This window comes from Chiloscyllium plagiosum, unplaced genomic scaffold (genome assembly GCF_037043375.1).
Source record: "Chiloscyllium plagiosum isolate Xiang-an unplaced genomic scaffold, Cpla_swu_hap1 HiC_scaffold_19, whole genome shotgun sequence".
Lineage (NCBI taxonomy): Eukaryota > Metazoa > Chordata > Chondrichthyes > Orectolobiformes > Hemiscylliidae > Chiloscyllium > Chiloscyllium plagiosum.
Genome location: NW_028270157.1, coordinates 20,252,753 through 20,275,786, shown reverse-complemented (window position 1 = coordinate 20,275,786; position 23,034 = coordinate 20,252,753). Strand labels below are relative to the sequence as shown.

The window sequence follows — 23,034 nt, the reverse complement described above, 5'->3', positions numbered from 1 at the left end:
TAGACAAGGTCTTTTCCCTGCAGTGGGGGAGTCAAAACCTAGAGACCATAAGTTTAAAGTGAGAAAGGAAAGATTTAAAAGGGACCTAAGGGACAACTTTTTCACGCAGAAGGTGTGCGTATATGGAATGAGCTGCCAGAGGAAGTGGTGGAGGCTGGTACAATTATAACATTTACAAGTCCAACAGGTTTATTTGGAAATACTAGCTTTCGAAGCACTGCTCCTTCAGGTAGCTGATAAAGGAACAGCGCTCCAAAAGCTATTGCTTCCAAATAAATCTGTTAGACTATAACCTGGTGTTGTATGATTTTTAACTTTGTCCACTCCAGTCCAACACCGGTATCTCCACAACATTTCAAAGGCATCTGGATGGGTATATGAAAAAAAAGGGTTCACTGGGATGTGGGTCAAATGCTGGCAAATGGAATTAAATCAATTTAGGATACCTGGTCAGCATGGACAAGTTGGACCAAAGGGTCTGCACACTACAATTTCAAGAGGTGTGTTCGTGCCACATCCAAACAGGTCAGTGATCAGTTTTCTCCTGAGATGTGGCCTTTACTGGCATTGTCAGCCATTGTTCCCCATCCCGAAATGCCCTTGAACTGAGTGACATGCCAAACCATTTTACAGGGTAGTTAAGAGTCAACCACATTGCTGTGAGTCTGAAGCCATATGTTGGCCAGACCAGGTAAGGATGGCAGATTTAATCTGAAACGGTTATTAATTGTTCTCTCATGCCCATAGCAGGAGCTGAGAGTGGGAGAGTCTTCTGATCAGCTATGTTTGATACAGAATGGTACCACTCAAGCCGCAAGAGCTCATTTCTCTCTAAAGGCAGTGGTTCCTCCAGTCTCTTATGAACTATGACTTCTCAGATCTTTGTGTGTTAAACTCGGCCTTATGCCTGATTGTAATCTCAAGGTGAAAGCAAACACGACATGGTGGTAGTGTCAGGATGTGAACCCATGCCTCCTCAGAAATAAAGGGACAACTGCAGGATGTCGGTGTAAAGTCACCTGGCCATCAGACTGGCTAAGAACATGAGTCACATGAGCTAGAGAAGAACATTCGGCCCTTCAAGATTCTTCTGCCATTCAACAAGATCATTGTCCTGAAGTCCACCTTCCCACACTATCTCCATCTCCATCACTGCCCCAAGGGTCTAATGATACCTCAAAGGGTAAATAACAAAAATAATCTTTTGGAAAGCATGCATTTTAAAAGCAAGTCGATAGTTTAGACAAAAATTGTTTTGTAGAAACAGGACTACTTTTACTTAGTTCAGTCCTTTTGAACCCCATCAAACTTGCACCTTTACTTTAGAAAAGGGTGAGATCTGAGTTACCTCTTTCTTTGCATCAGGTCTTTGATAACACTCGTGTTGGATGAAATTAGCCCCATACAGTATGTAATCTGTGTTATCATGTGTCAGGGCAGAGACTGCAGTTTCAATTGTCCAGTCACCATCATCATCTCCACTTGCACTGCTAAAAGGAAAGACATTGATTTGAGACTGGGGTAACATTATCCAATCATGGTGAAATTTCAGACCATCTTGTTCTGCTGCAGTAATATCTTTCCAAGGTAAGGAGATAAAGTAATCCAGCTGCAGAGTAACTAAGTTCTTACACAACTGAAGCAAGACCTCAGTACTCCTGTACTTGAATAAAGACGAACAGTCCATTAAGCTTACTAACAACTTTCTGCATATGCATGTTAGTCTGCAGTAATCTATCATCAAGGACATCTAGGTCCCATTGTACATCTACACTATTCACTTCTCACCATTTGAGAAATACTCTACATCTCTGTTCTTCCTACCGAAGTGGATAGCCTCTCTTTTTCTCGATATTATATTCCATCTGTTATGCTTGTCCAAATCCTCCTGAAAATCTTCCTAACGACACACAGTCCTGCTGAGCTTTGTATCACCTTGAAGTCTGAAATGCTAGTCAAGGTAAACTTGCCATAGCCCCATCATAGCACAAGAATTCTCTGTTATTAAACAGAGACCACTGGTGGTGGGGTTAAACCTGAGGGCCACCACGCCTCAGGCAAGGGAAGAGGTTGCTTCATAGTGCAAGAATTGAACCTACACTGTTGACATCACTCTGCATCGTAAACTATGCAATCAGCCATATATTGAGAAATACTGTGGCCTAAATACAGAGCCTTGAGATAGTCCACTTGTCAGTTTGCCAACACAAGAATATAGGATATGGCCCTCATCACACCTTCTGGTCACTCTCTGAACTGTAATTAGACAAACTAAACAAATTCACATCTCAAATTGGAATCCTTGGCATGAAGTCCCAGGTAAACTATTTTGCCAGGTTTACATTCATTATCATGGGCGCACCAAGTGTACACATGTCTGTGACTGAATGGGTAAACACTGCTGCCTGAAGTCAGAAAGATCGAGTTTCATTTTGGAGATTTGAACTGGAGATTATGGATTTAAGTCTTAATTACCTTAATGTTCCTGGAGTTAAATTAGCTTTGATTAGAGTATGTGCAGCAATAGTGTCCCTTCCTCTAAGCCAGGAGGCCCACATTCAAGGCCCACCTGCTCAGACATGTGTCTAAACATCTCCGAACAGATTGTTTAGAAAATATCTAAGATAGCATTGATTAAAGATCAGGTTGGAGATTCTCCAGGAAACATTCATCATGCTAATACTGCAAAGGGAGAAAGTTGATTTGAACAGGAATTAGAATTTCTTCCTCAAAGACAGTGCAGAGTCATTGTTTCAGTTGTTTCGAATTTGTTGTCCCTGACACTTCACTTTGCTGAGAAGAAATAACACAACCTGCAATTATTTGCTGCATTTACAAGCATTCATATTGTAACGGACAAAGTGAGGACTGCAGATGCTGGACATCAGAGTCGAGTGTGTGTTGCTGGAAAAGCACAGCAGGTCAGGCAGCATCTGAGGAGCAGGAGAATCGACATTTCAGGCATAAGCCCTTCACCAGGAATGAGGCTTGTGGGTCAGAGCTGAGAGATAAATGGTACGGGGTGGGGTTGGGGGAAGGTAGCTGGGAAAACGATGAAAGTGAGAGAGATCAGAGGGGGCAGTGATGGATGGGTCTGGAGAGAGTGCCGATTTGGAAGCTTGGGACTGGGATAATGTGGGGTGAGGGGAAATGAGGAAGCTGTTGAAATCCACATTAATTCCATGTGGTTGCAGAGTCCCAAGGTGGAATATGAGGCGTTCCTTCTCCAGGCGTCGAGTGATAACGGTTTGGCAGTGGAGGCGGCTCAGGATTTGCATGTCCTTGATGGAGTGGGAGGGGATTTGATGTGTTCAGCCACTGGGCGGTGGGGTTGGTGGGTGCGGGTATCCCAGAGATGTTCTCTGAAACGATCCGCAAGAAGGCGTCCTGTCTCCCCGATGTAGAGGATGTTGTAACAGGGACCCAATTTCCCTACATTTGCAAGGCAAAATAGTTCATTCACTGGAAAGCACTGGCATTTTCAACGTGCTTTCCATAAGATCAGGATTTACCCAAGTGCTTCTGACGGGTTGCAGGAAATGGAGGTGCTGATCTATTCAGCACAGCAAGCTCCCATGAACAGCAGTGAGATATTAATCAGATTTTAGTGAAGTTGGTTGAAGGATTAATATTTGGACATGTCTCAGAGCAGAGCTTCAAATAGTGATGGTGGCTCCTGCATATCAAACTGAGAAAACAAATAGAACTTCAGTGTAATGATTCAACTGAAATACTGTATCTCTAATACGTGCAGCATTAACATGGAATCTCTACAGCATGGGAGCAGGCCATTTAGCCCATCCATTCCATACTGACTCTCTGAGAAGCATCCTTCCCAGACCTATGCTAACTCGGTATTTTCCATGGCTAATCCACCTAACCTGCACATCTTTGTGATTGTGGGAGGAAACCGGAGCACCTGGAGTAAACCCATGCAGACACGGGGAGAATGTGGAAATTCCACACGGACAGTTGCCCGAGACTGGAATTGAACCCAGGTTCCTGGTACTGTGAGGCAATAGTGCTGACCACTGAGCCACCATGTCACCCTAAACATCTGGAACCATAAGTCAATGCTGTGTTCAAGGGAATTCCCTCATCCTTAATGTTGTTCCAGTACAGTACCTCTTGCTTAGACTTTGAAGTACTGGTTACATTATTCAGAAACAGGAGATAACAGTCAAGACTTTCCCTCCAAAACAAGTGCACTAAATAGCTGAGGTGACATCAAATTTAAACAGGAACGATTATGGGGCATCAAGTCCAGTGATTAAACTGGTCTTCCTCATCAGCTTACTGCCTCACCACTGATATTGCTTACCTTTCGGTCAGGTTTGCACGTTCTCCTTGCATTTCATAGTTTCCTTCGTAGCTTGACGCCTGGTAACTGGTTTGGGCTTGAGGTTGAGCTTGAGACTGAGGCTGGGCTTGGGCCTCAGCCTGGATCTGGGCTTCATCCTGGGCTTCCATTATCAGACTTTCCGCTGGCATTAACCCTTGAGTAACCATGGGTTTGCTGGTTATAAAACTGTTACTCTGGTGAGATGTTTGGGTCCAGTTGTATCTGTCTCCTACCTGGGCCTGCCTCTTGCATGATTCGCCGTGGTAACTGAAAGCAATTCCCTCTGCGTGCTGATCCAGGGCCCTGGTTTGGTTCCTGTCATAAATCCTCGACATGCTTTGACTGAGGCCGGGGCGAAAGTTTACAACAGGGCTGACGGGAAAACTCTCGTTGTGAACGCTTCCATAAGTTTGGGACTCTCTGCTGACGGTGACCACGTGCTTCTGGGAACTTTGAGAAGGAACCCTGCTGACAGGAAGTGGCCTGGAGGTGGGCAAAGCAACTTCCGTCTGGGTGTACCTCGTGTTGCTATGCAAAATGGACCTCATGGCGTTCAGCCGACTGCCCAAGTTCCTCTCAACATGGATGACACGCCGACTGGAGGACAAGGTGGGCTCTCTTCCGACTATCCCCTTTCTCAAAAATCTCAATTCCATCCTTGGGCGATTGCGGGACAAAACCGGGCTATTGTCAGGTGAGACCTCTATCCGGCGAGTCGGTTTAATGGTCTGGCTCTGCTGGCCTTGGGACAAGAATTGGCCAGTCCCTGAGGAAAACTGGGCAGCTCCATTCACCATTCTTTGATTAATTCTGTAACCCACTGGTTTCAGGGTCTGCCAGAAAGAAAAAGAAAGACACTTTACCAACATACAACAACAGGTGGGTTGAAACTGTACAGGTTATACCAACAACAGAGGGATGGGAACAGGAGTAAGCCATTCAGCCCTTCGAGCCTTTTAATGAGATCCTGGCTGATTTGTGGCCTATCTCCTAGCTTTGACCCATATTTCTTAAGCTCTTTAGAACACAGAACAGTACAGGCCCTTTGGCTCTTGATGTTGTACCGACCTTTGATCCTATTCTAAGATCAAACTAACCTACACACCTTTCATTTACTATCATCCATGTGCCTATCCACTCTCTTCCTCCAATCACCTTAAAATTATGTCCCCTCGTGACAGCCATTTCTGCCCTGGGGGAAAAGTATCTGACTATTCACTCTATCTATGCCTCTCATCACCTTGTACACCACTATCAAGTCACCTCTCATCCTTCATCACTCCAATGAGAAAAGCATTAGCTCCCTCAACCTTTTTTCATAAGCTTTGCTTAACAAAAACAAAATCTATCTCAGATTTTTATTAAAAAAACAGATCTAGCATCCACTCCCATTTGTGGAAGAGGGTTCCAAACATCTATCACCCTTTGTGTGTATAAGTGCTTCCTAACATCTCTCCTGAATGGTCTGGACCTAATTTTTAGACAAGCCATCTAGTTCTCGAATCTCTACACAGTGGAAATAGCTTGTCGTTATCTACTCAGTCCTTTCCTGTTAATATCTTGAAGGCAGTCCAGAGAAGGTACACTATGATGAGACTGGGTATGGAGGGAATGCCTTAAGAGGAGAGAGATTGAGTATGTTAGATCTATATTTATTGGAATATAGAATAATGGCATTTGACCTCACTGAAACATCCAAGAATCTTAGGGAATACTTGACAGAGTGGATAGGGAAAGGTTGTTTCCCCTTGGGGACAGTCTAGGACCAGAGGGCAGAATCTTAGAATAAGGAGAAGCCTATTGAAGGCAGATAAGAGGAGGAATTTCTAAGGGAATGGAAGTTGTTGAGGTTGGGTTGTTAAGTGTATTCAAGGCTGAGATAGAGAGATTTTTAATCATTAAGGGAACCAAGGGTCATCGGGAAAAGGCAAGAAAATAGAGTTGAGGATTATCAGATCAGCCATCATCTCATTGAATAGTGGAGCAGACTCGATGGGCTGAATGGTCTACTTCTGCTCCAATGTCAAATGGTTTTATAGTCAGTGCAGTTAAAGGAAGACCTTCCCAAAGGCAATTAGGGATGGACAATAAATGGCAGCCTCTCAAAGCTAATTTCCCAAGAATGATTAAAATAAAACCTCCAGAGAGTCGTAGAATCACATAGCATGGAAACAAACCATTCTTGCCTTCATAATCCCAAACTAAACTGGTCCCACTGACTGTGCTTGACCCTTATCCCTCCAAACATTTCATATTCATGTACTTACCTAAATGTCTGTCCAGCATTGTAACAGTACCAGGTCCACCTCTTTCTCTGCAAATTCATTCCACATGCGAACCACTCTCTAAAAAAGTTGCCCCTCATGTATTTTTTAAAATCTTTTTCCTCTCACATTAAAAATATGCCCCCTCAACTTGAAATCCCCACCCTAGGAAAAAAGATGCCTGCCATTCACCTTATCTATACCCCTCGTGGTTTTATAAACCTCTCTAAGTTCACTCTTCAATCTCCTAAGCTCCAGTGAATAAAAGTCCCAGCCTATCCAGCCTCTCCTTACAACTTTCCTTCCTGGCAACATTCTGATAAATCTTTTCTGAACCCTCTCCAGCTTGATAAGTCCTTCCTATGAGACGGTGTCTCGACACTATGCCTCCCATTTTGAGGTGAACTCTATTCTCTTGTTACTGAAAAACTTTTGAAGTACCATCCTTTATCATTCTGATATTCAAAGCATTGCCTGGTTTCATAGCACTTCAATCTTACTAAAATAAGAGGCATGCCATTGAGGTTTTTTGATTCACACTCATCAAGGCAATTGCAAGAATGCCTAATTTCACCACTCTTTATACTACAGCAGAAAAGAGGTGATGATTGCCTCAGAAGTCTATGTTCATTGGCAGAGGTATTGCTATGAGGGAACCATAGGTTCCTGAAGCTCCTCTCCTGAATATTCAAAAGAGCAAATGGCTGGATCACATCCCTTTTGTTTGCAGAGTACAGTTCTTTGTTAATGAATGGATGTCACTTCTAGTATGGGTAAATTAACCACGTATCAGCATGACTGATCATATTAAATTTAATGTTAGGGTATTTGTTAGCACAGGAGAATGTGAGGACTGCAGATGCTGGAGATTAGAGTCGAGAGTGTGGTGCTGGAAAAGCACAGCAGGTCAAGCAGCATCCGAGGAGCAGGAGAATCAACGTTTCGAGTATAAGCCTTTCCTGATGAAGGGTTTATACTCGAAATGTCAATTCTCCTGCTCCTTGGATGCTGCTTGACCTGCTGTGCTTTTCCAGCACCTCACTCTTGTTTTTGTTAGCGTACTCAGGGTGGTTCAGCGAGTGTGGACCAACTGCGTACTCACAACTAATAACAGACATTTTCTTTTGATTTCTTTATACCAGTTATCCTCCGTGACAATTCTTATGATCCAATTACTAGGAGAGTTTTAACTCCCTGATGTGCTGTGGAAAGGGACCATTTGAAATTCCACATGGCTAACTTCTTTCATTCTCACACTGGCACAGCTCACTAAAATTTTCAAAACACAGGAGCTGTCACCTCTGATTAGTACAGGCTGGGAGCCAAAGCAAACTTCTATAAGAGACATGCATGTCCTGAAGGGGGTTGTCTATTAGAAAATCTTGTGGCAATCGTAGATATCCATTTGATTGATAGCAATTAACTTTGGTTCATATGAAACTGCCCACAGGGTAAGTACAATGTTAAAACAAGTTAATTCAGATACAGAAACTTTGCACCATGCTTTGGTTTGAACAGTCCGTTGTCAGAACATGAAGCTATTTCTGATATTAGATTACAATCTCCGTGAGCTCTTCCACCCAGTAAAAAGCAGGACTCAGTAAATGACACCAAACACTTACAAAAGGCCCAGTTTACTGAGTCGACACCCACAGGGCAAATTAGTGCAAATATAGAGCACACAGTAAAAATCACATAACCGAGATAATCTGTGTGTCACTGACAGCTGAATCACAATGCTGTCTCATTTAAAAATGTTTGCTGAGCTAGCAAGCATGTTACAGCATCATCACAGACCATTCGGCCATCTGATTCACAGTATTGTTGGTACTCCAAATGAACCGCCTTCTACCTCTCTTTTGTCTCCCCTTATCAGCCTACCCTTCTATTCCTTTCTTTCCTGTGTATACTGAGCTACCCCCATAAACACATTCTTGCTGCTTGCCTTAACCCGCTCTCTGCAGCCACAAAAATCCAATTCTAATGAATTTCTGGGGAATAATCCTGTTGGATTATGCGTACTAACGGCCAACTCAGTTCTAGACCCTCCTGCAACAGAATCACCTTCTCTGCTGTATACCTTAATTGCATAGTTTTAAAAGATCTCTATGAGGTTGCCCTTGAGCCCTCCCTTTGTCAAAAGGAACAGGCCCAGCCTATTCAATACTACTTAATGGGTAGTGTCACATCAGGCAATAGTTCTAAAAGTGTTATTGTTCGAACTGAGCTCTGCTAAGTCGAACATTATTACACAGCCTTTGGGCGGAGAATCTGGCATATGTGTCTAACTCATCCCTTCTCTAAGATTTTACACAGCCTGCATAGGGTTACTGAGATGTGATACCTTCAGCATTGCAGTGATAAGACAGTTCACCAAATTTTATTGAAGCCTTATTGTCATGGACTCATCAGAATAATTTGCAAGAATACCAATTTAAAGGGAAGCCAGTGGCTTAGTGGTTAGCACTGATACCTCACAGCACCAGGGACCTGGGTTTGATTCCAACCTCGGGTGACTGTCTGCGTAGAGTTTGCACGTTCTCCCTGTGTCCACGTGGGTTTTCTCCAGTTTTCCCCCGCAATCCAATGATGTGCAGGTTAGGTGGATTGATCATGGGAAATGAGGGGTAGGGAGTTGATGTGGGCGGGATGTGTTTTGGAGGGTCGGTGTGGATGGGCAGAGTAGCCTACTTCCACACTGCGCGGATTCTAAACTTGATGAGACAACGTGGAAAATGCACCAGTTAATGCTGATTGACACAATGCCAGACTCTAGGCGAAAGTGAGGACTGCAGATGCTGGAGATTAGAGTCAAGATTCAGGTCAGGCAGCATCCGAAGAGCAGGAAAATCGATACTTCAGGCAGGAGTCCTTCATCAGAAAGGGTTCCTGCCCAAAATGTCGATTTTCCTGCTCCTCGGATGCTCCCTGAGCTTCTGTGCTTTTCCAGCACCACTCGAAACTTGACAATGCCAGACTCTGATTGGTCAAGGGATTGCCCTGAGAACTGAAATGGTGAGTGGCTGTCAATTATTTTATTGGGCTGAAACAGTTGCAGTGTACGCCCATTTTTCTGTCTGTAAAGAACAGAGACCTCTGTGTTAATAATATTTAACTTCCAGTATACAGGACTATCTGGGCAAATAATACATTTAGCTTCCAGTGCACGTCAAGTGCTTCACATGGCAAGTCCAACCAACAATGTCAAATGTTTTGTCAGTGTCATTCTTTGTGCCCTCAGGATAGAACAGCAAATGTTGTCCAGTTCAAGAATCACATCTGATGTTAGCCACTGTTGCAAACTGCATCCCATTAACAAAGACTAGAGTCTCTTCTGTGAAGCCTGTTTGCGGTCCATCTTCCACTGCAGACTCCTGCTCAAGCCCTTCATGGGAGGGAGGGCTCGTAACAGCACAATACCCCCACCAGAAATACTAGTGGTACCCAGATATCACATCCTGTCATGATATAGACTGTCAGAGCAGAATTAAGACATTCAGCCCATTTTGTCTGCCCTACTATTCAATCATGGGTGAATGTTTCTCAATCCCATTCTCATGCCTCCTCCCTTGATCAGTGACTATGATGAGCCTCTTGTCACTATTACAATCTGGTGAGAGGGCCAATCATTTTGAAACCCTGGTAAAAACAAAGACTGCAGATGCTGGAAACCAGAGTCTAGATTAGAGTGGTGTTGGAAAAGCACAGCAGGTCAGGCAGCATCTGAGGAGCAGGAAAATCGACATTTTGGGCAAAAGCCCTTCATCAGGAATAGAGGCAGGGTGCCTGCAAAGTGGAGAGATAAATGAGAGGGGGGTGGGGGCGGGGAGAAAGTAGCATAGAGTACAATAGGTAAATGGGGGTGGGGATGGAGGTGATAGGTCAGAGAGGAGGGTGGGGGAAGGTATCAAAGAGTACAATGGGTGAATGGGGGTGGGAATGAAGGTGATAGGTCAGAGAGGAGGGTGGAGTGGATAGGTGGAAAGGAAGATAGGCAAATAGGACAGGTCATGAGGGCTGTGCTGAGCTGGAAGGCTGGAGCTGGGGTGAGGTGGGGGAAGGGGAAATGAGGAAACTGGTGAAATCCACATTGATGCCCTGGGGATGAAGTGTTCCGAGGCGGAAGATGAGGCGTTCTTCCTCCAGGCATTGGGTGGTGAGGGAGCGGTGATGGAGGAGGCCCAGGACCTGCATGTCCTTGGCAGAGTGGGAGGGGGAGTTTAAATGTTGGGCCACAGTGTGTGAAACCCTCTCAAGCGCTGCGATACTCTTTAATTATGTTGAAGGCAGGCTGTACACAGGGTACTCCATCAAGAATCCACACAATTCTATCCCACTAGATATAAACCTCAGTATTCTGTTTTTTCTCAGATGAATTTGGTTTGTACTTCTTCTTGATTAGATGGTTGAGACTGATCTGTTCAAGGTGATTAAAATGTTAAAAGGACTCAGTGGTGGTGGGGTAGTGACAGAGAAAGATCAAGGTCTGAAATCTCTCTTCACGGACTGCCTGGAGGCTGTAGTCTTCTCCTGGTGACAGTGTTCACAGTATTTCACAGTCACAGCAGACAGTTTGCTGACCAGGTGAACAACCCAGAATGACTTACATCTCCGATTACTCTGCTGTAAGTAACTGATACATCGAAGGCAAGTTAATGGAAATGGAAGAAAGAGCCAAAGGACCAACGCCTTAAACAAATTTATTGTGAGACAGAGCAACTGAAGAAACACTTTACTTGCATTTATATAGCACCTGTAAAACATCCAACTGTGCTTCACACAAATGACTGTCAAACAAAATTGGATACTGGTTTGTATTAGGGGATAGTGAGGGAAGTGACCAAAAGATTGATCAAAGGGATAGGCTTTAGGGAGTGTATTGAAGAGAGAGAGCCAGTGAGGTGTAAGGGACAATTCTGGAGTTTGGTGCCCAGGCCAGTTGAAGGTATGACCCTCAGTGGTGCAGCAGTTAAAGTCAGAGATGATCCAGAGACGGAGTCTGAGCAGTGCAGAGTTTTAAAGATGGTAGTGCTGAAGACACTCCAGTGTAATGGACAGTCAGTGTTGCAGAAAGTTTGAAACATGACTAGCATTTTAGAAACAGCAGCTTAACTGATTTGTATAAAGTGGCTCCTAAATAATAGAACAAATGTGAGGGTAAATGATAGAACAAAATTTCAAAATGATTGTTACCCTGGAGAGTGGAGACACTTGCACTGCAGGAAAACATGGGGATAAAGTGTTTCAAGCAATCCAAAGTCAAGGCTGTGCTGGGAACACTCAGACTGAAAAACAACCAATTTATTGATCATTTGCATTGTGTTCCTGATCGTTACGGTATGTAACTGACCAGCCTATCATCAAACAAGTGACAGAATGATGTAGTTCGCGGTGAGCCGAAGAAAGCAATCTCACCCAAATGGCAGCTTCTTCGATGAGATTCCCATCCAGAGACATTCAGATCACAATCAGGATGGACACTCTTAGTATATGGGCTGAAGGAGCACTACCCTGAGGGAGCATCACCCTCAGAGAGTGCCACCCTGAGGGAGCACTGCACTCAGGGAGTATCACCCTGAGGGAATACCGCCCTGAGGGAGCGCTACCATGAGGGAATACCGCCCTAAGGAATACTACTCAGAGCAGAGCTGACTGAGGGAGCTCTGCATTCATGAAGCATCACCCAGAGGGAGCACCACACTGAGGGAGCACCGCACTGAGGGAGCACCGCATGGATGAAGCATTACCCTGAGGGAGAGCTGCACTGAGGAAGCTCTGAACTGAGGGAATGCCACACTGAGGGAGCATCACTCTGAGGGAGCACTGCACTGAATGACACCAACACTGGGTGAGCCCCACCCTGAGGGAGCACCGCATTAGGGGAGCACTGCCCTGAGGGAGCACTGCATTGAGGGAGCATCACACTGAGGGAGCCCCGCACTGAGGGAATGCTACCCTGATGGAGCGCCGCATTGAGACAGCCCTGCGAAGGGAGAGCCCACGCTGAGGGACTGCCACACTGAGGGAGCCCCGCACTGAAGTAGAGCCGCACTGAGGGAGCCCCATGCTGAGGGAGAGCCATACTGAGGGAGCCCCGCACTGAAGTAGAGCCGCACTGAGGGAGCCCCATGCTGAGGGAGAGCCATACTGAGGGAGCTCTGAGCGGAGGGAGCACCGCACTGAGGGAGCCCCACACTGGGAGTGCCCTGCCCAGGGAGTACTACACTGAGCGAGTTCCATGCTGAGACATTAAACTGCTGCCCGATGCAGTGGAGATTAAGCCTCCCATAGCACTATTTAAAAGACATGTAGGGCAGGTTTCCCATGTCCTGACAGACATTTTTCCCTGAAGCCCAACACAAAAAAAACATGATTGGGTCAATGTCCCCTTGCTGTGCTCAAATTGGCAGCTGCATTTCCTGATTACAATCTGACTACACTTTAAAAATCTTCAGTCTGTAAAGTGTTTTTTTGAATATCCTGATGTGGTGTGAGGTGCTATATAAATGCAAGTTCTTTCTTTCATTCAGGCCCATTATAGCAATAAGTTGGGGTGATTCGGTTACAGTGGAAACCATCAGAGTCTGCACTCAGTATCCGGGACTGACTATCCCCAACATGGTGCAGGAGCAAACCAGCATGTAACAAGCTGAAGGTGTCTAAGTTAACGTCTCGTAGATTCAGTGTTAGGACCATAGAATCAGGAGGAGGACAGTCAGCCCCTTTTTTGAGTTTGTTCTGTCAGATGACAACTGATCTGTGACCTAACTCTACCCACCCATCTTGATTCCATATTTCTTTGTCGCCTTGACTTAGAAAAACAAGCTGTTTTAAAATAAACTGAGCTAACATCTACTGCCTCTTGTGGGAAGGCATCACATGATCCTACCACTTGTTGCATGAAACATCATTTGCTAATTTTACTCCTGTGCGGCCCAGCTCAGATTTTCCTAGATTGCCTAACTGGAGGAATAAGATTCACGCCATGAACAGCACGCATTCACCAATGACCTACCTCAGTGTAACCATATCGAGGCCCTGGGAGTGGCAGTGTCGGATATCCAAATGGAGGGATCGCCATGGAACTAATGTAATCAGGGGCACTGAGTGTCCGCTGCACCCGGTCTACAAATACAATGGTGCAATTAGCAAATCTGTTCAATCTATCACATAGAATGACCACACACACACACCTCAATGCAAGCAAAAGAAACACCATTCTGGGATTCAACCTATGCAACGGGAGAGAGAGAGCCAGTGACTTGTTACAACATCCCAAGTCACCTCAAGGGAGTGATTATCATGAAAAATTGAACAACGAGACACATAAGTAGACCATATGACAGGAAACTCAACTGCTACTTAAAGATGTTTTTTGTAGGTAGGAGTGTCTGAAAGAAGGCGAGATGGAAAGAGGGGTTTATGGAGATAATTCTAGAGCACAGGGATCGGGAAACCAATGGAACGGTGACCAGTGGTGGGAAGGTGAAAACTGGGGTAAGCAAGAGGCCAGAATGGAGGAGCAGAGAGATCTCAGAGGTTCATGGGCTGGTGGAGGGGCAAGAACATAAAGGGTTCATTCCAAGGTGCAGTTCCTACTCTTTCAGTGCATTCCTTACAATGCTACCCTAGTTGCCCTTCTTCACAGAAATTATTTTTAACACATTTGCTAACATTCCCACTCAGAAGGACATTGCTTCAAACACCGTTCTGGAGAATTTTCAACAATGACATTTTTGCCCATTACTAGGGCTGCACAGTCAGAGGTGGTGTGTTTTGATTGTGGGAAACATAGAGGCTAATCTGCAGGATCCCGTAAGCAGTGATGTGATAAATGATGGGATCACTTGCTTCTGCTGTTGTTACAGGGATAACTGTTGATGAGTTCACTAGCTGAACTCCCCTGGCCTTCTGCAAAATCATGCCAAGCGATCTTCTATGACCACCTTCCAGGACTGGTTGACAACTGAGTTCTGGCCATTCCGCTATGAAAAGAGGCTAAATAGGCTGGGTTTGTTTTCCTTATTGCAGAGAAGGCTGAGGTGGGGGAACTGACTGAGGTATACAAACCTGGAAGGTCATAGGTTGTGTGGCTAAGGAAAAGGTTTTCCCCTTATTAGGGGGACTAATAGTCGGCATAGATTTAAGATAAAGGGGGTTTCGAGGAGATTAACAGAAGACTTATTTAACTCAGAGAGTCACGGGGGCTGGAACTCACTGCTTGAAAGAGTGTTGGAGGCAGGAACCATCACAATATTGAAGAAATAATTAGATGAATACTGCAAGTGCATTAGCATTCAAGGCCATAGGCCAAGTGCTGGAAAATGGAAACTTAGCAAATAGGTGCTTGATAATGAGTATCACCATGATAGATTGAACAGCCTCTTTCACTGCTGTAAAACTCCATGAGATCTATATTCAGCTCTCTGAACCACACTTTCTAATTCAATGGTTAAAGAACTTGAGTTTTCTGAAGGAGTGCTGGCTGAGTGGTTAGCACTGCTGTCTCACAGCGCCAGGGACCCGGGTTCGATTCCCACCTCGGGCGACTGTCTGTGTGGAGTTTGCGCATTCTCCCTGCGTCTGTGTGGGTTTCCTCCCACAATCCAAAAATGAGCAGGCCAGGTGAATTGGCCATAGTGATAGGTGCATTAGTCAGGGGTGGATATAGGTTAGATGAGTGGGTCTAGGTGGGTTGCTCTTCAGAGGGTCGGTGTGGACTTGTTGGGCCGAAGGGCTTGTTGCCATACTGTAGGGAATCTAATCTGTCTAATGAAGAGGATTGATGAGGGTGGAGTGGTGGATGTGATCTATATGGACTTTAGTAAGGCGTTTGGCAAGGTTCCTCATGGTAGACTAGTTAGCAAGGTTCGATCACGTGGAATCCAGGAAGAACTAGCCATTTGGATACAGAATTGGCTCAAAGGTAGAAGACAGAGGGTGGTAGCAGAGGGTTGCCTTTCAGACTGGAGGCCTGTGACCAGTGGTGTGCCACAAGAATTGGTGCTGGGTCCACTGCTTTTCATCATTTATATAAATAATTTGCATCTGAACATAGGAGGTATAGTTAGTAAGTTTGCAGTTGACAACAAAATTGGAGGTGTAGTGGACAGGTGAAGAAAGTTACCTCAGAGTACAACGAGATCTTGATCAAATGGGCCAATGGGCTGAGGAGTGGCAGATGGAGTTTAATTTAGATAAATGTGAGGTGTTGCACTTTGGAAAGGCAAATCAGGACATAACTCATACTCTTAACATCCTGAAGGGGTGTTGCTGAACAAAGAGACCTTGGAGTGTAGGTTCATAATTCTTTGAAAGTGGAGTCACAGGTAGATAGGATAGTGAAGAAGGCGTTTGGTATGCTTTCCTTTATTGGTCAGAGCATTGAGTAGAGGAGTTGGGAGGTCATTTTGCAGCTGTACGGGATGTTAGTTCAGCTACTTTTGGAATATTGTGTGCAATTCTGGTCTCCTTCTTATAGGAAGGATGTTGTGAAACTTGAAAGGGTTCAGCAAAGATTTACAAGCATGTTGCCAGGGTTGGAGTGTTTGAGCTATAGGGACAGGCTGAATAGGCTGGGGCTGTTATCCCTGGAGGCTGAGTGGTGATCTTTTAGAGGTTTATAAAATCATGAAGGGAATGGATAGTGTAAATAGACAATGTGGGTTGGGAGGACTAGAGGGCATAAGTTTACAGTGAGAGGGGAAAGATTGAAAAGGGACCGTAAGGGGCAACTTTTTCACACAGAGGATGGTGTGTGTATGGAAATGAGCTGCCAGAGGAAGTGGTGGAGGCTGGTACAATTACAACATTTAAAAGGCATCTGGATGGGTATATGAATAGGAAGGGTTTAGAGGAATATGGGCCGAATACTGACAAATTGGACTAGATTCATTTAGGATATCTAGTCGGCATGGCTGAGTTGGACAGAAGGGTCTGGTTTAGTGCTGTACATCTCTATGACTCTATAACTGGGGAGTACTAATGTTTTTGGATTAGTGAGCCAGACGACCAGGCTAATGCCCTGGACACATTCAAATCTCACCATGACAACTGGTAAAGTTTGATATTAGAATCTCATCCAAGTAGTGGTGACCATGTCAACTATCATTGGTCAGAGAGTCATAGAGATATACAGCATGGAAACAGACCCTTCGGTCCAACCCATCCCAACCCAATCTAGTCCCATCTGCCAGCACCCGGCCCATATCCCTCCAAATTCTTCCTATTCATATACCCTTCCAAATGCTTCTTAAACGTTTCAATTGTACCAGCCTCCACCACTTCCTCTGGCAGCTCATTCCATACACGTACCACCCTCTGTGTGAAAAAGTTGCCTTTCCTTTTTCCATGTGACTCCTGACCTACAACAATGTGGCTGACTCCTAACTGCTCTTTGAAATGGTCTTAGCACACCACTCAGTTGAAGGGTACTTGGGGGATGGTAACAAATAGCTGGCCTTGCCAGTCACATTCACATCCACCAAAGACTTTTTAAAACCATCCGATGCGTCAAAACTGACAAAAACTGAATCTTATGCAAAAACAGAGAAAAATCTCAAAATGCCGAAAGATATGTTAATATTAACCTAAACATCTGTGTGGTGGCAGAGATAGTTAAAGATTGCAGTTAAAGATGGAATTACCTGCTTTTATTTAGAGACGCTGTGGGAGGGAGACCTGCTCCCTGATTTTTATCTGCAGGCAGGAGCTAATCCCTCCAAAATTCCTCCCTGATTTGCTTGTTCGTACTAAAGACGTTAATCCGCCAATAACGCAAAATAAATTTCAGACAAATGCATCAATATTTAATTGAGCTATTCAGGGTTTCCATCTGGTGGGTTCAACTGGAGATTGAAAGTTTGGTAGGATAACCCTGAACTGGCTTCTTAATGGAGCCAGACTGATAAAGAGAGCCCGCAACTGCATAGGGAGGCATGGATTCGAGATGGAATGGGATTGATGAGTGATGAGACTGCAATGTAAAATGCAGGCACTGACACATGCAATTAACATGCAGCACAACAGGAGCTGCTGTAATGATTGTTATTAGCAACTGTTTGGAGCTAATTTATCACTGCATTAAATGATGGCATCTCTGACTTGCAACTACCACTCTTCTTTAATTATCACTAGTTCAGAATCCAGGAACTCCGTCCCTCCTCACGTTGTGAGGCTTCTACATCGCATGGACTGCAGCGGTTTCAGAAAGTAGCCCAGCACCACCTTCTCAAGGCCAGAGATGGGCGACATAGAATGTTACAGCCCAGTACAGGCCCATTGGCCTTCGATGTTACGCCGACCTGTGAAAATAATCTGATGCCCATCTAACCTATACCATTCCACTATTATCCTTATGTCCAATGTTCATTTAAATGCACTTAATGTTGGCGAGTCTACTACTGTTGCAGGCAGGCCTTTCCACGCCCTACTACTCTCGGAGTGAAGAAATGACTCCTAAATCTATCACCCCTCAATTTAAAGCTATGTCCTCTCATCTTAGCCTTCACCATCCGAGGAAAAACGCCCTCGCTGTCCACCCTATCTAACCCACGGATTATCTTATACGTTCTTGATTAAGTCACCTTTCAACTTTCTTTTCTCTAACAAAAACAGCCTCAGTTCCCTCAGCCTTTCCTTGTAAGACCTTCTTTCCGTACCAGGCAACATCCTAGTAAATCTGCTCCGAACCCTTTCAAAGCTTCCACATCCCTCTATAATGCGGTGACCAGAATTGCATGCAATACTCCAGGTGCATCTTATACAGCTGAAGCATGACCTCGTGGCTCCGAAACTTAATCCCCCTGTCAATAAACGCCAACACACCACATGCCTTCTTAACAACCCTATCAACCTAGGTGGCAACTTTCAGGGATTTATGCATTTGGACACCGAGATCTCTGGTCTTATCTATATCCAAATCTTCCAAAATTGCTGAAACCTCCTGTTTGTCAACCTCAATCCCATTTAATCTTGTAGCCTATATCTCCGTATTCTCACTAACATTGCCCTTTTCCAATGTGAATAGTGATGAAAAGTATTAATTAAGCATTTCCCCATGTCCTCAGATTCCATACACAACTTCCCACTACTATCTTTGATTGGCTCTGATCTTACTCTAGCCATTCTTGTATTCCTGATATATCTATAGAAAGTCTTAGGGTTTTCCTTGATCCTATCCACCAAAAACTTCTCATGTCCCCTCCTGGCTCTTCTTAGCCCTCTCTTTAGATCTTTTCTGGCTAACTTATAACTCTCAAACCCCTGAACTAAGCCTTCATGCCTCATCCTCATAAAAGCCTCCTTCTTCCTCTTGACAAGAGCTTCAACTTCTTTAGTAAACCCATGGCTCCTTCTCTCAACAATTACCTCCCTGCCTGATATACTTATCAAGGGGGTCAGGCAGCATCCAAGGAGCAGGAACATCGGTGCCATGTCGTGCTCTCACGAGGAGGTTGAGCAGTTCATCAACTGCACCAACACATTCCACCCCGACCTTAAATTCACCTGGACCAACTCTGACACCTCCATCCCCTTCCTGGACCTCTCCACCTCCATTAATGACGACCGACTTGACACTGACATGTTTTACAAACCCACCGACTCCCACAGCTCCTTGGATTACACCACTTCCCACCCTACCTCCTGCAAAAATGCCATCCCGTATTCCCAATTCCTCTGTCTCTGTCGTATCTGCTCCCAGGAGGACCAGTTCCACCACTGAACACACCAGATGGCCTCCTTCTTTAGAGATTGCAATTTCCCTTCCCACGTGGTTGAAGTTGCCCTCCAACGCATCTCATCCACATCCCGCACCTCCGCCCTCAATCCCCACCCCTCTAACCGTCACAAGAACAGAACATCCCTGGTCTTCACTTTCCACCCTACCAACCTTCGCATTAACCGCATCATCCACCGACATTTCCGCCACCTACAAACGGACCCCACTACCAGAGATATATTTCCGTCCCCACCCATTTCCCCTTTCTGCAAAGACCATTCCCTCCGTGACTACCTGGTCAGGTCCACACCCCTCAACAACCCACCCTCCCATCCTGGCACCTTCCCCTGCCACCGCAGGAACTGTAAAACCTGCGCCCACACCTCCTCCCTCACCTCCATCCAAGGCCCCGAAGGAGCCTTCCACATCCATCAAAGTTTCACCTGCACATCCACCAATGTCATTTATTGTATCCATTGCTCCCAATGCAGTCTCCTCTACATTGGGGAGACTGGACCCCTCCTAGCAGAGCACTTTAGGGAATATCTCTGGGATACCCGCACCAATCAACCCCACCGCCCTGTGGCCCAACATTTCAACTCCCCCTCCCACTCTGCCGAGGACATGCAGGTCCTGGGCCTCCTCCACCACCGCTCCCTCACCACCTGACGCCTGGAAGAAGAACGCCTCATCTTCCGCCTCGGAACACTTCAACCTCATGGCATCAATGTGGACTTCACCAGTTTCCTCATTTCCCTTCCCCCCACCTTATCCAGTTCCAACCTCCAGCTTAGCACTGTCCTCATGACCTGGCCTACCTGCCAATCTCCCTTCCCAAGTATTTGCTCAACCCTCCCTTCTGACCTATCACCTCCATCCCCACCCCCATTTACCTACTGTACTCTTTGCTACCTTCTCCCCAGTTTCACCCCACCCCCCCCCAATTTATCTCTCCACCCTGGAGGCTCCCTGCCTGTATTCCTGATGAAGGGCTTTTGCCTGAAACGTCAATTTTCCTGCTCCTCGGATGCTGCGTGACCTGCTGTGCTTTTCCAGCACCACTCTAATCTAAACTCTAGTTTCCAGCATCTGCAGTCCTCACTTTTGCCTGTACTTATCAAGGACCTGCAGTAGCTGTTCCTTGAATAAGCTCCACATTTCAAGTACGTCCATCCCGTGCAGTTTCCTTCCCCACCCGAAGCATCCTAAATCTTGCCTAATCGCATCATAATTGCCTTTGCCTGAGTTATAACTCCTTCCCTTCGGTAAACATAACCGAATTATGGTCGCTATCACCTACCTCCTCATTTAACACCTGGCCGGGCTCATTACCCAGTACCAAATCCAATATGGCATTGCCCCTTGTTGGCCTGTCTACATACTGTGTCAGAAAACCCTCCTGCACACACTGAACAAAACTGACCCATCTAAACTGCTTGAACTATAGTATTCCCAATCAATATTGAGGAAGTTAAAATTCCCCATAACAACTACGCTATTACTCTCGCTCCTATCAAGAATCATCTTTGCTATCCTTTCCTCTACATCCCTGGAACAATTCAGAGGCCTATAGAAAACTCCCAACAGGGTGACCTCTCCTTTTCCTGTTTCTAACCTCAGCCCAAACTACCTCAATGGATGTGTCCTCAAATATTCTCTCAGCTGCTGTAACACTATCCTTGACTAACAATGCCATACCACCTCCTCTTTTACCATCTTCTCTGTTCTTACTGAAACATCTAAATCCCGGAATCTGCAACAACCATTCCTGTCCCTCCTCTAGGCATGTCTCTGAAATGGTCACAATATCGAGTGGTGTCATGGCCAGCAATATCTGCATAACATCAAAAAACAAATGAAAATAGTTGTTTGGTCATACAGAACTTGAGTATTGTTTTAAAAAAATGACCCATTTTACCAAAGCTTTTCATTTTGCACTCATCAGGACAATTCACAAGAATACCAACTTAAAGGGAAACAACTGTATGAGAGGAGAGTGCTGATTGGTTGGCAAGTGTGCTCTGATTGGCAGAGGTGTTGCTAGAGATAAATGATGTTAATGATGATTGACAGTTAACTGTCAGGATTTGTTTACCTTTTAATGGAGATGGATTGACTCTAATTGGTCTTAGCATTGCCCAGAGAAATGAATCAGTGAATGGATGTCATCTCCTTTCTTGAGTTTAATATGGACATACACTGTGCCTGTTATCCAGAGAGTGGTGAGAATGAGGCAGCCATTACTGCAGGAAGTGATTGAAGCTAACAGTATTGACACATTCGAGGGGAAGCTGGATAAACATGAGGGAGAACGGAATGGAACTCTACACTGACAGGATGAGATGAAGCAAGGTTAGGGAAACGTGTGCGGAACATAAATACCAGCCTAGACCAGTTGTGTCAAAAGATCCATTTCTGTGTTGTAGACACAATGTAACCTGAGGCCATGTGATCTTTGACTTCTATATGAAAAGGCAGGTGGAGAGCCCTTAAGGATCACATCTGAAAGACTGCCATCAGAAAGAGAAATAATCATTCAGCAATTCCATAGTGAGGAAACTAAGTGTGTGTAAAACATCAGCAGCAGTCCTTCAGAGCGAGTTTCTCAACACTTGGTCGAAAACAAAACACAGCTGCCTCTTTGACAGCTTCAGTGTTGCCACCACATTCTCCAGCACATTCAAAACATTGTCATCGGCAACACAACATTTGACCTTCGAAAACTTTTGGACATTATGATATAGATTCTCCCATAACCTGGCTCCCATGACCTCCCCTTTCCCAGCAATACAAACTCCCCTTCCTCCACATCCCCCTCACATTTCCCCACCCAGGCGAACACAATTTACCCACCCATACAGACCCTCCACCCCCCCCCCCCCCGGGGGTTTTCAGACTCTCTCCACCCCCCCCAGGGGGCAGATTCTCCCCTCCCCACCCAGGGGGTCAGACTCTCTCCACCTCTTAGTGGACAGATTCTCCCCTCCCCACCCAGGGGGATAGACACTCTCTCCCCTCTCTCCCACCCCAGGGATCAGACTCCTCCACTTACACTTCCCCACCCAGGGGGACAGTCTCCCCCCTCCCCCACCCCTGGGGGAGGGAGATCTCCGACCTCACACTCCCCATCCAGAAGACAGAATCCAGCCTCCTCACCCAGACAGACAGACACTACCCTCCAGGAGTCTCCCCTCCTCACCAAGGGGGCAGGCTCTACCCCCCCCCCCCCCCATCTCCCCAGGGGGACAGACTCTCCCCAGCCCCCACCCAAGGGGACACACTCCCCACCCCCCAGACCCTGTGCCCTCTCCCTCTGGGGAGGGGTGGTGGTGATGGTGCTGTCTCCCCCCAGGGTGTATCCCCCCCTCCCTCCCCCCTTACCTGTGGAAGCCCTCCTGTTCTTGCGGGACATGCTGAGGCTGACCTGCTGCCGGAGTCGGAAGCTCCTGTCATCCTGGCGGGACAAGCGGAGCTTCTCGTCGGAGGGGACAGCCAGGCTGGAGTCCAGGGCAGGCAGGAGCTGCTCCTGGCTCAGCACCGTGCGGAAGAAAGGGTCGGGACTGCTCCCCATCGCGGGCTCCTGCTGCTGCTGCCGCCCGGGAGCCCACAGGCACAGGGCTCCTGTCTGAGCTGCTGAGGTGTGTCTGTGCTCCCGCCAGATCCCTCCCTCCCTCCAGTGATTGCAAAACCTCCTCCTCCTCCTTCTC

The 23,034-nt window shown here is 46.0% G+C and overlaps 1 protein-coding gene across 4 annotated transcripts in view; it reads right to left on the bottom strand.

Annotated features, from left to right (window-relative positions):
• The window catches only part of LOC122559782 (plakophilin-2-like), a 54,439-nt gene extending 31,505 nt beyond the window's left edge, over positions 1–22,934 (bottom strand). The window contains exons 1-4 of one of the 4 annotated variants that reach the window (XM_087997095.1): positions 22,709–22,934; positions 13,622–13,731; positions 4,322–5,175; positions 1,349–1,490 (exon numbers count right to left, since the gene is read on the bottom strand). In XM_087997095.1, coding sequence (XP_087853221.1) covers positions 1,349–1,490; positions 4,322–5,175; positions 13,622–13,731; positions 22,709–22,898 — 1,296 coding nt within the window. In that variant the 5' untranslated portion in view covers positions 22,899–22,934. The remainder of the gene's footprint in view (positions 1–1,348; positions 1,491–4,321; positions 5,176–13,621; positions 13,732–22,708) is intronic. The other 3 variants (XM_043709799.2, XM_043709798.2, XM_043709800.2) reach the window with 3 other exon arrangements.
• Between the last annotated feature and the right edge of the window lie 100 nt (positions 22,935–23,034).